This window comes from Vespula vulgaris, chromosome 6 (assembly GCF_905475345.1).
Source record: "Vespula vulgaris chromosome 6, iyVesVulg1.1, whole genome shotgun sequence".
NCBI lineage: Eukaryota > Metazoa > Arthropoda > Insecta > Hymenoptera > Vespidae > Vespula > Vespula vulgaris.
The window spans coordinates 8,185,379-8,202,888 of NC_066591.1; the positions used below are offsets into that span (position 1 = coordinate 8,185,379).

The 17,510-nt window shown below is 33.7% G+C and overlaps 1 protein-coding gene across 7 annotated transcripts in view; it reads right to left on the reverse strand.

Annotated features, from left to right (window-relative positions):
* LOC127064489 (cell adhesion molecule Dscam2-like) overlaps window positions 1-17,510 on the reverse strand; it is a 123,567-nt gene that overhangs the window by 53,190 nt on the left and 52,867 nt on the right. For all 7 annotated transcript variants that reach the window (XM_050995608.1, XM_050995610.1, XM_050995605.1 and 4 more), the window contains one exon: window positions 6,310-6,427. In XM_050995608.1, the coding sequence (XP_050851565.1) occupies window positions 6,310-6,427 (118 nt within the window). The remainder of the gene's footprint in view (window positions 1-6,309; window positions 6,428-17,510) is intronic.

The following is a 17,510-nucleotide window of genomic DNA, read 5'->3' on the forward strand; positions in this document are numbered from 1 at the left end:
TAACATTGGTTGACGTCTGAAATTACTGGTTAACGTTAACCTCGAACGATCTGTTGAAACCTTCGAAAATGAGGTGGAAACGTTCGTCGAATATGGGAACCGAAACGCGTATCTCTCCGTTGCACTGGACCACCGCAAAATAACTACGGTTTCGAATGAAAACAGAGAATGCATGGTGCTTCCATGAATTGTAACTACGCCGTAACAATACCTTCTCTCTTTCTCTCTCTTTCTCTCTCTATTTATCTCTTTCTCTCTTACTCTCTAACCCTCCCCTTCCTTTCTCTATGCAAGCACACGTATTTCGTGGAGATACGCAACGCACGGCTGTCAGTGCGATAGACCATCCCGTTGTTTTCAAAACACTCGCGATTAAACATCGTGTGAAATAAATGCCGAGTTGTTCCTCATCAGCGTCGTCATTATCATCATCGTCATCATCATCATCGTTATCATCGTCATCGTCATCATCATCGTCGTCGTCATCGTCGTCGTCGATTTCATCGACATCATTTACATCCATTTACTATTGACTATCAACTCGTAAAATTATTAACAAAAAGTAAGAATTTTTCTTTTTCTTTGAGAGGGAAATAAACGATAAGAGGTACTCTCGAGTCGTCTAGTTTTTCTTTCCGTTTCCTTCATCTCTCTTACTCTCTCTCTCTCTCTCTCTCTCTCTCTCTCTGCGTCTCAACAATTTATTATTAAACGAAGGAAAACTCAACGTACCACTGGAAAGATTCGCGGCAAGTCGACGTCAGTGAAGTTTCAAATATGCAGCTATGAATAAACGGGACTGGATAGTAAGAAAACGCACTATGTACTATCTTCTCTTCGTATTCTCTCTCTTTCTCTCTTTCTATCTTTATCCCTATTTCTCTCTCTTTCTATTTTTCTCTTCATACCTCTTACAGCTTATTCCAGGTAACATCAACCAACGTGAATTTTAGATTTTGAAGAGTATTGAAACTTGACTTATTCATATTCTTTGGTCCATATTTCTCGATAAAAAAGAAAAATGAGAAAAAGAAATCAGAAAGAGAAAGAAATAATATATAAATCTTTTTGACGAATGTTCGCTAATTTGACAATATCAAAAGATTTAATATCATGTTAACAAAGATCGTTGTTGCAAATAGATTCACGTTTACATATGGAGAGAGAAATAGAGAAAGAGAGAAAGAGAGAAAGAGAGAGAGAGAGAGAGAGAGTCATAATATTTACCAAACATGATTGATACATTTCACATATTACGTAGTAATATCGAGTGATAATCGATAAGTTCTAAGAGCGGAATAAAAATCGATCGTTGTATATAATTGACGCTAATTTTATCGAAAGCAATTTCAGGACGTCTCTTATCTTTTGCTATTTATCGGTGAGAAGTAAAACGTGATAAGTTCAAAGTGAGATGTAGAGAAGGTTGATATTTCTATCTACCACTCTCTCTCTCTCTCTCAAACACTCACCATCTTGTTCCATTTTTCTCTCTCTCTCAAGCACTCACCATTTCTCTCATTCCATCTCTCTCTTTCTCTCACTCACACTATTTTTCTCTATTCGACAATTCCCAGAGAAGTCGAGCTTTCTCGCAACGATTGACCTCGCGTGGTTTGGAAAGCCACAGTATGAGAGGAGGACCCAATCCTCCAGGCACGGTTTCTTGCTTACTCTGCCCTCAGAGGTAAGCGCGAGGATTGGCGCACGACAGGAAAGGAAGCACGACAACGAGAAGTGGAGAGAAGGAGGACTACGACTACGACTACGACGACGATGTAGAGGACATGAAGGACGAAGAGGACGAAGAGGACGAAGAGGACGAGGTTGAAGAGTGGAAGAAGACGAAGCTGGAAGGAGGATGTGAATGTTGCTGAGCTGGAGAAGAGAGGTAGGAAGGTAGGTACTACGTGTGCACGACGAGGAGGAGGTATACCTATAGATAATCGAATTTACGGAGGGAAATTGGCGAGGGAAGGAGATGGGATAGAGGGAATGCTCGAGTGTGAGAGGAACCTGGAGATGGAAGGCTCTGCTGCTACTGCTACTGCTGCTGCTGCTTCTGGTGCTGCTGCTGCTGCGGTAAACCCTCAACTCTCTCTCTCTCTCTCTCTCTCTCTATCTCTTTCATTCTATCCACCTCGGTCTTTCTCTCCCTCTCTGTCTCTCTCTTTTCTCTCCTTCTCCGTACTCTGAAGTCGAGGCACGAAAGAGGTGGAGAGAACGAGGAAGCTGTAGGAAGGCCTGTACGATCAGAGTGAGAGAGAGAAAGAGAATGTATGTATATGTGTGTGTACGTGTGTGAGAGAGAGAGAGAGAGAGAGAGAGAGAGAGTAGTGAGCACAAGCGCGGGAATATCCAGTGACGTCGACGTACACGTAAATGCGGAATATTTGATGGGCTGTCAGAAGCAGTCTCTGTAATCAGCGGTCGGTTTGTTTGCGCTACTCATACAGAGCCATCGTCTATATATCTTTCACCCATCTTCGTTCGTCTCTTCGTCTCTCTACTTCCTTCCATCCGAATCCACGTACTACCTATTCTCTCTCTCTCTTTCTCTATTTTCTGTCTCTCTTTCTCTTTCTCTGTCTCTCTACCTTTCTCTCTCTTTTTCTCCTTTATATATCCCAGAGTTTCATGCACATAGGAAACTCCGGACAGCCTCGTAAAAGCACACCAACCTTTTACCAAATTTGTGACTTTATATACTTACTTAATAGCAAACGGTGGACATTACATGCCAATGAAATTTCATTTTTAACGCGTCGTTTTAACGCCTCTCACGTTGAATCGATTCTTGATAACTGTTGAGAAACACAAGTATAATCCGTATGCGTGTCCATCTATATATGTCCTCTTTCAATCGAGTAATTAATTCTTATTGTTAGAACATTTTCAGTTCAATTTGTAGAAATGAAGGAATTAGACAAATACTACAAATTTTATCTCCCGGACATTATTAATTTTTTTCGTGTTACGTAGTAATCTACGAATCACCTGTATTCACTTAACAAACGAAATCGAGCGAACGTCTAGTTACTTTTAATTCGTGTATAAAAGCTTCAACATCGTTCATACAAGTACTTGTGTACCTGCGTATGTTTGTGCATGTGTGCGTATATATACACATCGATGTTTTTACTAAATATTTTATAAACGACAATTTTATTTCTCGTTGAAAAACGTGACGAGAGTATTTACGAAATATGTATATATATATATATATATATATATATATATATATGTATGTATATATATATATGTATGTATATCCTCTTCAATATTACATTTATTTTGATATCGTTACTCTCGTACAGAGAAAAGCATAAAGTTTATCGATAATGAACGTGAACAACACAAAGGAAAATAAATTTTAATAACGGATACAACACTCGTTTTGAATTGTTTTATGAAGAAAATCGAAAAATGATACGGTGGAATGATTTCTCTTATTTCTTTCCCTCCTCCACCCCACTATTATCATTTTCATTCACCATTTATCGATATATTGAAATGCGAGATTATTACGAGCTATGATGTGATAAAATATTACGAAAAACTATTCATACTTTTTTCTTCAAATCGAATCATTTATTTTGTTTCGAACAGTCAAATTATTGTTATATCATGAAAAAAATCAATCACTTTGTTATCATCCTTATCGACCCATTACAGATACATATACACAGATACATATATATATATATGTATGTATACACATATATATTCGAATTCGATACGAATGAATTTCTATTGAAAAAAGAAAAAAAATCCATTGAAAATATTTGAAGATCGACAGGACCAACTGAGAATTCTACGAATCCTTTCGCCTCTCGGAATATGTATTTTACATGAGTAACACGCAATACCATCCTCGTAACAGCTACGAGAGTAAACTGCGAAAGTCGAAATAACGTAGTAGTACCTAAGTATATAAGGGACGAAGGAAGAAGGGGTTGACTCTGATTCGAACGTAACCAGAAGATCTTTATTAGCTTTCGCGAATGTCATATGGTACGCTAAGGAATCGAGTCTAGTCACGTAATTTAACGCAATATAACGCAATATCGAATATGTAACGAGTTTTCCCAACTACTATACTTCTCTTTCTCCATCTTTCGGTTTGCTATTATATCTCTCTCTCTCTCTCTCTTTCTATCTTTCTCTCTTTTCCTTTCTCTTTATCTTTCCCTTTCTCTTTCTCTCATTTTGTCTCGAACTAACGAGAAATATAATCGCAAGATCGTGCCAAACTACAAGGACTTATCTTTCCCTCCGATAATCTTCCTCTCTAACCCTCCACTCAGTCGAGTATTCTGGAAAGATTTTCCTCTGGGAGTTCATCCTCGTGGATTTGTATTTTCGTTTGCACGTTGTATTCACCACGAACGAACGTAATATGGACTGTCGGATACATTAGTATTCTCGTTTACTTGATCTCTCTCTCTCTCTCTCTCTCTCTCTCTCTCTCTTTTTCTCTTTCTTTCTTTCTCTCTCTCTCTCTCTCTCTCTCTCTTTCACATATTCCACCCTCTCAACTTCTTCTTTATCTCTCTTTCTCTATTCGCACACACTAACAGACGAGAACGAATTTACGTTGAAACGTGGCAATTCGATAAAACGAATGCGAAGAGGGAAGAAAAACGACGTGAAAGTACATTATGTGACGAACAATTTTGTTCGCTTTGTTTATAAACTGACGGCTTTTAGTCGCGCTTAAGTCGCATTTAAAATCAGCTTTCCGAAAGGATCGCCAATCGTTTATTTATTTTTTTCTCTTTTTCTTTCTTCCTTCCTTCCCTTTTCCTTCTCTCCATTCTTTTTTCTTCCTTTTTCTTTTTTTCTTTGTCACGAAAACCAAACGTGCGACAATTCCATCTCGATTTCTCTTACCTTCAATGTTTCCGTTAAGTTTCTCTTGCTAGATTTTTCTCTCATTTTTTCACTACCTCTCTCTCTCTCTCTCTCTCTCTTTTCCTCTCTTTCTCTCTATCTCATCGTTTTTCTCTTTTTCTTTCTCATTCTAGTCGGAAGCGAATCGAGAAAGCGTGGAATCGCACGTAATGCCTCGTTAATGGTCGCTACTGTGTCGGTAGCTCAACGTTCCCCACTTTCCCGCGAAAACGACTTCTTTTACTTCTTTTCCAACGAAGGAAAAATGTTCCGAAGGAAAAGCGAGCTTACGAAAAGTGTGCGAGAGAAAGAATGAGAAAGAGAGAAAGAAAGAGAGAAAGAGAGAGAAACGGGTGAACGACATCGTCGGATAACGATCGATCGTGAACAGAATATTTTCTTGAAAAGGAAACCTCCATCTCCATCTATTTCACCTCTTACGTTTTCTCATGAAAGATCAGAAATATAGTATACCTATATACTACTACTAACGTTATAACTCGAATATATATGACAAGAAATTTTATTCAATCGTCAGATTCCATTCCTCTCTCTCTCTCTCTCTCTCTCTCTCTCTCTCTCTCTCTCTCTCTCTCTATATATATATATATATATATATATGAATTAAACGAAGTTATATATATATAAAACTTTTATTTCATCATTATTGTTATCGTCGAATTTATTTGCGTTTATTTCGAGAAATTCGTAGCAGCACAAAAAAAAATTAAAACTTTCTTCATCTTCAGAGAAATTCAAGAAGTTTATAAACGTTAGAACTATCGTTCGCTGTCGACCAAGCTAATTCTGAGCTTACGTTCGCGAATTTGATGCTGAATGTACGGTAAATGTCGAAAGCTATCGATACGGAGGAAATCGGCATGTCGAATGCGAAGTGCATTCTCTCTCTCTCTCTTTCTCTCTTGTTTTCTCCGTATATTTCTTCTCTTTCTCTCTCTCTCTCTCTTTCTTTCACGTACACATCCTTTTCGTATATAACATGGTGATACGCGTCAATGAACTCGGAATATTTTCGTATTTCTAGTAGTCGGGCGTGTATTCTCTATACGGGAATACCTTTAAACCGGCTCAATGTTTAAAATTAGCATTAATATAAGCAAAATAGAGAAAGAACGTAAACGTCAGCGTCAGAAGGACGTGCATTGTTCGCTGGAGTACTCGTTTTCGTTGCGATCTATAATCCTACCCATCCAGTTCTCCCCTTTCTCGTTTCGTTTGCTGCTACGAGAAAAGATAAGTAGAGAGAAAGACCGATCAAATCACTTTTCAAAAGGAAACCTCAACTTGGTGTACATATATCAATGTATGTATATGCATACGCGTATATATATATATATATATATATATATATATATATATATTAATACATCGATCTTTTATCAAACAATCTCTTACCTGTTAGTCGGAGTTGGATTGGCATATGCCACGCAAGGTATCACGACGGTGTCTTTCAATCTAACAGACTTGTAAACCAGCTTCTCGTTTATTATAGGTGGCATGGAACCTCGAAGTTCTGAAAATTAACAAAAAAAGAAACAAGGATATATTATCAAACAATATTGATATACACGACTGAATACGACTGAATGACTTTGAATAAGAAAAGACATCGTACGATACAGTTCACATCTGTTTAATATTTTTGTTTTCTTTTTTCTTTTCTCCTTTTTTTTTTTTTTTTTTTTTCTTAAATATGTAAGTACACGTAAATATGTATTTACACATCTTATTCCCATCATGAAAATTATTGAAGATACTTGACTGTCCTGTTTTACGTTGTTCATCTTGTATAATTGATTATGAATGCATAACGAAGATGCATCAAGCTTTTCTTATCCGAGAGAGTATGTAAATAAACAAGTAAATTAAAAAGAAAGGGAAACAAAAGAAGAGAAAAACAAACTTTTGCAAAGCTATTGACAATAAGTTGTAAAAATTCGACTTTGGGAAAGAGAAAAATAAATATGCCATAAGATGCATCAAGCTTTTCTTATCTGAAAGTATACGTAAATAAACAAGTAAACCAAAAAAAAAAAGAAAAGAAAAGAAAATAAAAAAAAAACAAACTTCTACAAAGGTTAGTATTGACGATAAGTTATAAAAATTCAACTTCAAAAAAGAAGAAAATGCAATAAGGTTTATCAAGCTTTTCTTATCTATACGATGTATGTAAATAAACAAATAAATAAAAAAAAAAGGAAAGAAAAGAAGAGAAAAAAGAACTTTTACAAAGATTGCTATTAACCATAAGTTATAAAAATTCATTTCAGAAAATTTCTTTGAAAAAGAAAAAAATAAATAAATTACTATCGTACAGTAGCATCTTGAAAAGATTAGATAGACTTGCGTAAATTTGCAGAACTAAACTAAAAACCGTCTTCGTTCTTATTTTAACATCAACCTTCTTGAGGTAAGAAGAAAGAAGATATCTCTCTCTCTCTCTCTCTCTCTCTTTCTCTCTCTCTTTCTTTCCCTCTACCTCGCATGCTCGCTTTCCTTTCGCGATGAGTTTATGTAAGTTTGTTCCCTTGATATACGGAAAATTTATTCCATACAAGTAGGTAGAACGGTGGAATAAAGAAGAAGTAATTGGACTCGGACGAAAGTTTGAGAGCTACCGTGCTACAGACACGAGAGAAAAGAGAAGAAATATTGCTTTGCCCGTCCTCCAACAGTCGACGCATTAAAGATCGATTCGATTTCTAGGCGAACCCACCAAAACTCTTTTATTAACGTTATGAAGAAATGATTTATTGCGGCTCGTTGGACAAATGTACAATATTTTTCCTCGACGTAAAAATTGTATGAAAAATCGTCGATATTTCTAACTTTAACTGAATAATAAGAAAAATACAAATAACATATATGTATATGATGTGTGTGTGTGTGTGTATATATATATAGATATGTATATAATACATATGCACCTACACATATATACATACATATTATTTTATATATGTATGTATGTATGTATGTATATATATATATATACACATATCATTTATGTTATTTTTCCATATGTATTCATATCAATAATATCATACATATATAAGTATAAATAAAGATAATATTAATCTTGTGTAATTCTATTATAAAAATGTGTATCTAGATCGCAAAAATTAAGATTATGACAAAAATAGTCGAAATATGGAGTAGTTGTAGAATAGAATTAAATTATTACGAAATGATAATGGATATTTTTGAAAAGACAATAATTTTATCAGTCAAACTCATTGATATTATTGACAAATGTATTTATGTGAAATTTATTTAAGTATATACTCGTTATGAAGAAATGACAATTCTTTTTCTATAATGACGAGTATACTCGTTACGAAGAAGTAGCAATTTTCTTTCTTTTTTTTTTGTATATAACGACGACTATATTTACTTGTCATACAGAAAAAAAAAGAAAGAAAGAAAAGAAAGAAAGAAATTACCTTTTGTTATCTGACTTAAAATTTTAATGAAAGACTAACAAATACTCGTGGACTTGAGACATTTTAGAATATTTTAGAACAATGAAATAAAAGGAAAAAAAAACAAACAAACAAACAAAAAGGGAAAGCAAACAAGAAAAAAGAATGAAAAAATTCAATAAAACAATCACAAACAACTTGTCCGTAAACCGTCTAACGAATATTACTTATTTCATCGTCGTTCGAAGATATTCTAAAATATCTTCAATTCAGGAATATTGTTATTCAGTTCCCAAGGAAAAATTTTCCAATATGGAAATCGCGAAAGAAAACTTTCTTTTTTTTACACACGACGAGTCGTACTCGTCAAACACAGTTAACAATTAACAGGTTAAAAGATAATTAAAGGTGCGATAAGAAAAGATGATGAAAAAAAAAAACAACAAAAAAAATAGGGAAAGAGGAAGATAAGGGGAAAAAAAAGAATTGATAGCGATAATGTCACTAGAGATTTAAAAGAGAAGTAAAAAGAGATAGGAAATATCCTCGAAGATCCTTCGGAGGATATTCTTTAATACAGCAGACACGAGGATTTCTCGGCGTCTTCTTCTTCTTCTTCTTCTTCTTCTTCTTCTTACCTTCTTTCTTTCTTTCTTTCTTTCTTTCTTTCTTTCTATCTATCTTTCTCTCACTCTTTGAACCGAGCCAAGCTTCCTTCCTTCCCTTAGGACGAGTTCATGTAAGTTTGTTCCGTGATATACGGGAAATGTTTTCCACGGCGTGTCATAAATAGCTCGGGAATGAAAAAGGAGGAAAAAAAAAAAAGGGGGACAAAGGATCTCTCACCGATGAAAGGAAGGAGCCAGCACGCTGGAAGAAAAGCTGGATGGACTGAAGAAAGAAAAGAAAGAAAAGAAAAGAAAAGAAGAAAGATAGAGAAAGAAAAAGAAAAGAAAAAAAAAAGAGAGAGTGAGAAAGGGGTGGAGAGGAAGATAGAAAGAGATAGAAAGCAGATTTCAATGGAGCAGGAGCATCGATCCTGAACGTTTAATGGGGAATTATGTGAGTCCCGTTCACCGTAAATGTTGAATCGCGTTAATGACATTTTCACTTGGTGGAATTCTTGAAGGGAAAGGTGATAGCGATAATTTTCTTGTCTCGATCGAAGAAGAAAAAAGGAAAAAGGATAAGAAAAGAAAAAAAAAATAGAGAGAAAAAAGGGAGATAGACATTCGAGCAGAAAATTTACTTAAAATATACATAGATCGTTCGATCGATTTTTTGAGAACCGACCATTTGTTATCTTTTAAACGAGAAGATGAGGTATAATGTGGATAATTTTCTTTTCTCCTTTCTTTTTCTACTTTTTCTTTTTCTTTTTTTTTTTTTGTTTTTCTTTTACGAGTAAGTACATATCTCTAAAGCAAACTTAATTAACGTTCGGCCGAATGAGCTCGCATTAAACGCGTGCTCGTTCGTGCGAAATGACACGCGAATACTTTCTCTCTCTCTCTCTCTCTATCTTTCTTTCTCTCTCTTTCTCTATCTATCTCTTATACTGAACATTTATCTTTTCCCTGTTGGTTCGATGAAATATGAAATTTTGATAAAAACGGAATATTAAGCTACCGACTGTAAATTTCTTTCTAATAAAAATACCGATGTGCAAGCGTATTACCGTAGGTTTAAGAACAAAGAAAGAAAGAGAAACGAAAACAAGAAATGTCAAAAAATTAGCAAATCTCAAGAAAAATATCAATCAAAAATAAAAAAAAGAAAAAAGAAAGAAAGATAGCCGAATATACATATTTTTGTCGCGTGTTGCATATAATCCTACTAATTTATCTATAAATATTCAACATAGTCGATAATTTTATGAACGACGATTCTCTGCGATTGTTGGGAAATATGTTGTTTAACAGAACATTAATACCACAGATTAAATTCGTGAATAATAAGTACGAAATTTTCTATATAAAAATCTTCGTCACTTTATACGAAAGATATAAACAATAATGAATTAATTATATATAATTCATGAAAAACGTTCGATTAAAGGTCTTTGTAAAATTTGTTAAATATTATCAATGAATTCGAAAGAACGTAAAACGACAGACTTAAAAAGAACCAACGACGAACAAATAAAAACGAAATATTGAAAAACAAAAAAAAATGATAGAAGAAAACAAATTAAAAAAAAAAAACAGAAAGAAATAAAAAAAATAAATAAATAAAAGAAAAGAACAGAATGAAATGAAACACGCGTGTAAATTCGAAAGTTAGTTCCGAAAAGTTGAACGAGCGAACGCGCAAGAGTTAGGAAAATTTAATTCGCTCTTTTCCACGATTTTCCCTGATTTTTCTCGAATCACATTTTTCTCTATTATTATATTCCATTGTTGTCCATGTATGCACGTACCTCTCTAACTTTTTCATTGCACTGGGTAGTAACGTAACGAAGTTATTTCACCGGTCTTCTCAAGAACGTATAGTGTAGGTATTTCTGTACATAGGAATACTCTAGAACGAAAAATACTTTACCCGTACCTCGTTTTCATTGACATTGTGATTTATCCAAAAAGACTTGTCCACGTTATTTTTATTCTCTCGAACAAGTTCCTAACAAAAGTTATGAAAGTTGACGAATTATTTTTCATTCGTTAAAACGAGATGCAACTCTTATACCATTCTCTCTCTCAACGAATCATTCTTCAACCAGCCATCGACGTTCTCATTATGAATATTAAAAAATCGAACATCAAAGAACGCAAGAAATTTATCCGTTGATAAAATTAATATCACGTTTCAATTAAGTTTGGATTTACGAAACGGATAATATAAGATACTTGGGAAGTTAGCTAGTTATTCTTGAAAACTGCTATAGATCAAGATTTCGCTTAATTTAGTAAACGACAGACCGAGCGAATAAGAGACCAAGAGAAAGAGAAAGAGAAAGAGAGATAGTAGCTGTCGTAGAACATGCAAACGATCAAATTCCTTTCTCGTGAACTTCATTATTAAGTTATTAAGTACGTAAGTGTACTTAGCATAAATTTCTATCTCCGTTTTCCCAGCCACCGATGTTGGTGATGGTGATGATAAATGTATGATGGTGGTAATGGTGATGATGATGGTGTTGGTTACGAAACAGTGACTGCACGAACGAATGATAAATTTAGACAATTGAACATAACATTTCTATCGATTTAAAAGAATTTCAAAAGGAACTTTATAAATCCGAAAAATATTTCAACGGGAAACACATATCCTACGATGCGAACAAATAACAGCAATGTGATTTTTTAAAATCTTTTTAGATCGTTAAACGATATCGATTCGAAAAAAAATATTCCAACGAAATAGATTCGTCCGTTACAAAAGAAAAAAGCACGAATGTGTTCATTTCGGTGAATTAAAGAAAAAAGTGATTTTAATATAATCTTTTCTTTTTATTCAATCGATCGATCGATCATTTGAGAAGATATTTTTCTTCATTAGAATCAAGTACCCTCTTGGATCCTAATTTCCGGCTAAGCCACGATTTAACCCTCGCACAGCTTCCGTTTACCTTAACCGTACGATTACCAGGCAGCATTGGTAACGTCGGTTAAAGCGTGCCCAAGGATCTCGAACTAAGCTTCTCGATATTAATTATTCCGCGGCAGCTGTTCCGGCTTATCAACTGGTGCGTGACGTTGTTCCGATCGAAAAGTGGAGTATGGATCAGATCCCCGCAAAATGCAAAAAGAAACGAAAAAGAAAGGGAAAAAGGAAAATAAGAAAAAAAAATAGAAGGAGGAGAAGAAGAGACAGAAAACAAAAATAAAAATAAAACGAAAAGCGAATAAAGAGACCAAAAAAAAACGAACGAACAAGGAATTAATTTAAAAAAAAAGGAAAAAAAAGAAAGAAAGAAAAAGATTAAAAGAAAAGTAAGCCACGGATGTTCCCTTGAAATATGACACTAGCCTCGTCGTGAATTAATAGGGAAACTAAAGGTTGAGATAACGAAGATGAAGAGAGAAAGAGAAAGAGAAAGAAAGAGAGAGAGAGAGAGAGAGAAAGAGAGAGAGCAAAGTCTGCTGTTAGTTTCTTACTACAGTAGTTGCAAGCACGTTTGAGGCTTCGCGTAAGCCTCGAGTGTAACTATGGCATGTGAAGAGAAGCATCATTAGTTAGCTCGACTCAAGTGAAGGGCCTTCTTCCTCCCTTCCTACCCTTCTTCTTATTCTTCTTATTCTCCATCTCTACCTTCTTTTCGTGTTCTTCTTTCCCACTTTTCTCCCTTCTTTTTACCACTATCTTCGACTACCTTGAAATATTCTCTGAAATGTATTACCTCTTTCTCACTTATTCACTCTTTCTTCAACTCTCTCTCTGTCTCTGTCTCTGTCTCTGTCTCTGTCTTTCTTTCTCTTTCTGTATATCGCTATCTCTCTTGTTCTCTTTCACTTTTGTTTCCTTTTCAAACATTTCTCAAAAGCTATGCTCGCAATCAGGTCTCGTATCGCACCAGCCGACTCTCGATTAGTAATTAACGATGTAATTTAAACGAAGCTCCCTTTTGATCCGCTGATCCTCTTCCAGAGGATCATTAAATCTTTCGAAAAGCGCTTTGACGCCCATTTATAAGCATATATGACGTTAAGTCTGTATTATATTTTCAATAATAATAATAATAATAATAATAATAATAATAATAATAATAATAATAATAATAATAATAATAATAATAATAATAATAATAATAATAATAATAATAATAATAACAATAATAATAATAATAATAATAGTGATAATGATAATGATAATGATGATAATAATAATAATAATGATGATGATGATGATAAACAGCTGTTAAAAATTATAGAAAGTACCACAAATTGATAATGAAAATGGAAATGTATGCTATTACATTGCAAATAATTATATTGTATATAAATAATGAAATCTAGAAAGAAAGAGAGATATTGATAAAATATTTAACCACGAAATCCTTTAAATATTATACCAACAAGAAACATATAAATATTTCGACATCGAATAAAACGTAAGAGTAAAAGAAAAAAAAAGAAAAAACGAAATAAAAAGAAGAAACAAAAAGGAAGATATATAAAAATAAAATATATGTTAAAAAACGAATATGGAACCAGGTTAAGCTCCGTAACTAAAATCAAATTAAATTTGCGTGACATACTTAAAGCGATCGATACTTTTGCAATACCAATTACCAATTCTATCGTATATTATTGGAATAGTATAATGAACTAATACAGACCTGGAAAAAATAAAAGATCTTAATAGATCCCAAATTAACGGGAAATAAGCAATTACATTCTGATTCGTGTATGGAATGAATAATAAATCAACAGAAAGTAAATAAAAAATGGAAGTGATTTGATAGATTTAAAAGGTCTACACACAACACAATAGGCGTGTTAACGAAATATTTTAAAGAAAATAACGCACAATTACACGCAGCATAATAGTATTATCGATGTAAGCCGATAAAAGCTTACACACCACTAAATCTATCTTAGTGGTACATTTTGCACAAGTTTCACAGAAAATATAGAACATAATTCAATGGAAGAAAATAGCACGATCAAGAAAGAGTATAGGTAGGAAACATTGTAAATATTATAAAAATGTCAAAGACAATAACATCAATAAAATTACTAACATAATAATTCGTTCTAAAGAATGAAATATTCCTGAAAACGTTATGGTCTTATAAAGGGTCAGGTAATTGCTACAAAAGAAAAAAGAGAGAGAGAGAGAGAAAGAGGAAGAAATTATAAAAAATATATAATGATAAAAGGTAGAACGAAAAGAAATTAGATACATGCATTAAATGTCATCAAATACAAGAAACAATGGACCATATAATAACAGAGTCTAAACTAATAGTAGCAACGGATTATATAAACAGAAATAATAATACAGCGGGGGAAAAATAATTCACCGGGCGCAAGTAGCGCAAAAATACGACTTAAATCCGGACGACCCAACGTACTACAAGTATAAACCACGGATAATAATTAAAAATAAAAACTACAAACTATACCGGGATGATATCGTATATACAGGGAAGAAAAAAAGAAAACGATATCGCATAAAAGACCAGATATCGTGCTGTGAAATAAAATGTGAAATAATTACTCCTCTTGTAGATATATCGATACCAAATGATACAATATATTAACAAAAATATGAGAGAGAGAGAGAGAGAGAGAGAGAGAGAGAGAGGTAGAGAGATAGAAAAAAGAGAAAAATATAATAATACGAATGCAAATAAAAATTCAAAGAATATGCCAATGGAAAGAAATAATAATATCATTCATTATCTCGATCATTGGAATCATCCCACATTCGTTTGCAAACCATCTAATTCAACTCGATTTACAACACGCGATGTACATATCAGAATACGGAAAGGTAATAATTTTAAAAACAAACGGAAATTCTTAAATCAATAATATACACACATAATAGTAATGTCTGAATGGACTTGATAATACCCCAATCTATATCAGAGACTATCAGTTCATGAAATACTATAGTTACTTAAACTAACATAATTATAGTAAGAATAATATTAATAATAATAATAATAATAATAATAATAGTAATAATAATATTAATAGCAATAATAAGAAATAATAAAAAGCGATATTTTTTAAAGAAAATACAATAATTAAGTAACGCGTGATCTTTTTTCCACGTAGAAATTAAAAATAACAATGTTTATAATTATTTTACTACCATTTCACTGTTATTTTATACGAATATCGTGACGAATAATTACGTTTTAGAATGCTGCAATATAGCAAAATCTTTCGTTTCGGAAGGTCGAAACTCGTGTGTTCTCTCTCTCTCTCTCTCTCTCTCCTTCTCTCTCTCTCTCTCTCTCTCTCTCTCTCTCTCTCTCAACGCGTGACTTTCCATCACGTTTTCCATTTTAATTGGAATTTCATGTTTATATACAACGAGAATAAACAGTCGCTAGTGAGCTTTTACGAGTCTCGTTCCGTATTCGTCGTTCTCATGGCGTTAAACTGAATATTTCTACAAAGTCGTTGACATTTTTTCCCCGTACTAGCCGGCTTCCTTTCCTTTTTCATTTCATTTCTTTTTATGAAACTAGACATTCCATAGTATTTCAATAAAATCGTTCTCCCACGATATCCTCCCTGCACAGCCTACCACCACCTACTCACCTCTGACCTATTTTTCTTTTTTTCTTTTTCTTTTTTTTTTCTTTTTTGATTGCTTTCTTCTCTTTTTTTTTTCTTCTCTTTTTTTTCTTCCTCCTCCTGCCGCCTCAAAAACAAAAAAAAAATAAAAAAATGAAGAGAAAAAAAGAAAAAGAGAAAAAAAGAAATTGCTAACGATCGAGCGTTATTTAACGCAGTTCAAATCAAGTAATATTGAATCACATGGTAACACTGGCCAACAAAAGAATCATACAGGAGGAATTCATCGTTGAATTCATAGTAGGTATGTGAAGCATCGCGTTAGCACAATAACGGAACCGATATTTGCTTCTCGCACACGACATCGAAACGACGACGTCATGATACTCTAGCTTTTCCACCCTCTGTAGTAGTTGCTGCGAATGCAGTTTGACAAAAAATAGCAGAAAAAGAGAGAGAGAGAGAGAGAGAGAGAGAGACAAGAATGTAGAAAACGTATGCCAAGTGGAACTTTGTAACGCCATGTAAGATCACGATGTAACAGAGAAAGCTTACCCCAGAAGCTTTTATTTTTCACGCTCTTTTCTCTCTCTCTCTCTCTCTCTCTCTCTATCTCTCTCTATCTCTCTTTCTCTCTTCTTGTTGATCTTCGTGCTTTTTATATCGAAAAATACATAAAAGAACGTACGTAGACGTATGTACAGTACGTATGCAGCAGGATTTCTACTTTGAAAAGATCTCTATTTTCTTTTTTATCATCTACGGTTTCTTCTTGTAAATACTTGTTATAAATCGTCGTCCTTTAAAATATGAGAAAAACTTCATTAAATATCATTATCCGTTCAATGATATTAATTAGGAGAGTAACTAACTGGGTATGATGAAAAATAGTAATTGACGAGAGCATTGATGGGCAAATAATTGACAAAGATATTCGTCAAGTATAACAAAAACTGTTGAAGTGAGATGGATAAAAGGAAAGGGAAATTTCAATGATACACGTTCACAAATCGATTCTCGATCTCCCTGACGATTGAGAACCGAGACAATGGGTACTATGACGAGAACAAGGCGCCTACGGCGAAACGTTTCTCCCTTGATTCCCAACGATCGTACTGTATGTACAAAACTCACTCATAATTGGCAGACTATCGAACGAATGAACTGTCGGGCAAAGTAAACGTTTAATTGAAATTGGCCGGGCCATCGATACGCATTCAGCCGACGGCTTCAACGAAATTCGATGTTGGAGAAGCCGTAGGGTTCCCACGTCTATTTTTTTCTTTATTTTTTTATTATTTTTTTATTCTATATATATATATTTTTTTCTTCTTCTTCTTTTTTATCCATTTTTGTTTTAATTTTCATTGTCATTCTCATTTTCATTTTCCTCCCCGATAGGAAATTTCATAAACGAACTAGCTAGCGAGCTAACGTCGCTGGAAAATGAAAAGAGAAAAAAAAAGGGGGAAAAAGAAAAAGATAGAAAGAAAGAAAGAGAAAAGAGAGAAAAAAATCAAAGAAAAGAAAGAAATAGAAGAAATGTTTCCTCCGGAACGGTCTTCGATTTTGAAAGCTGTTATTCGTTTCAAACTCTTCCTTTTAAATTGAACTTCGTTCACGAACGAAGTACTACAGCGTTCCTCTTTTCTTCGATAAGAACGTTGCTGATAAAGGAACACGAATGGTTTTCTCCCTTCATGCGTGTTTCGCGATATTTGAAAGATATGTATATGTACGAACACTTTGATACTTGCATGGCACACCATCGAATAGCCGAGTTCTCATAAAGCAAGAATTCTATTATATGAATATAGAAAATTCTAGACGGACTTGAACTAAATCGCGCTTGCTTTATCAATGTCATAAAAAATCGTAAATATATTTATTACACACACACACATACACACATATATATATGTAAAATATAATTTATATAACATAAAATAATATATGTAGATGTGTGTGAAGATATTTA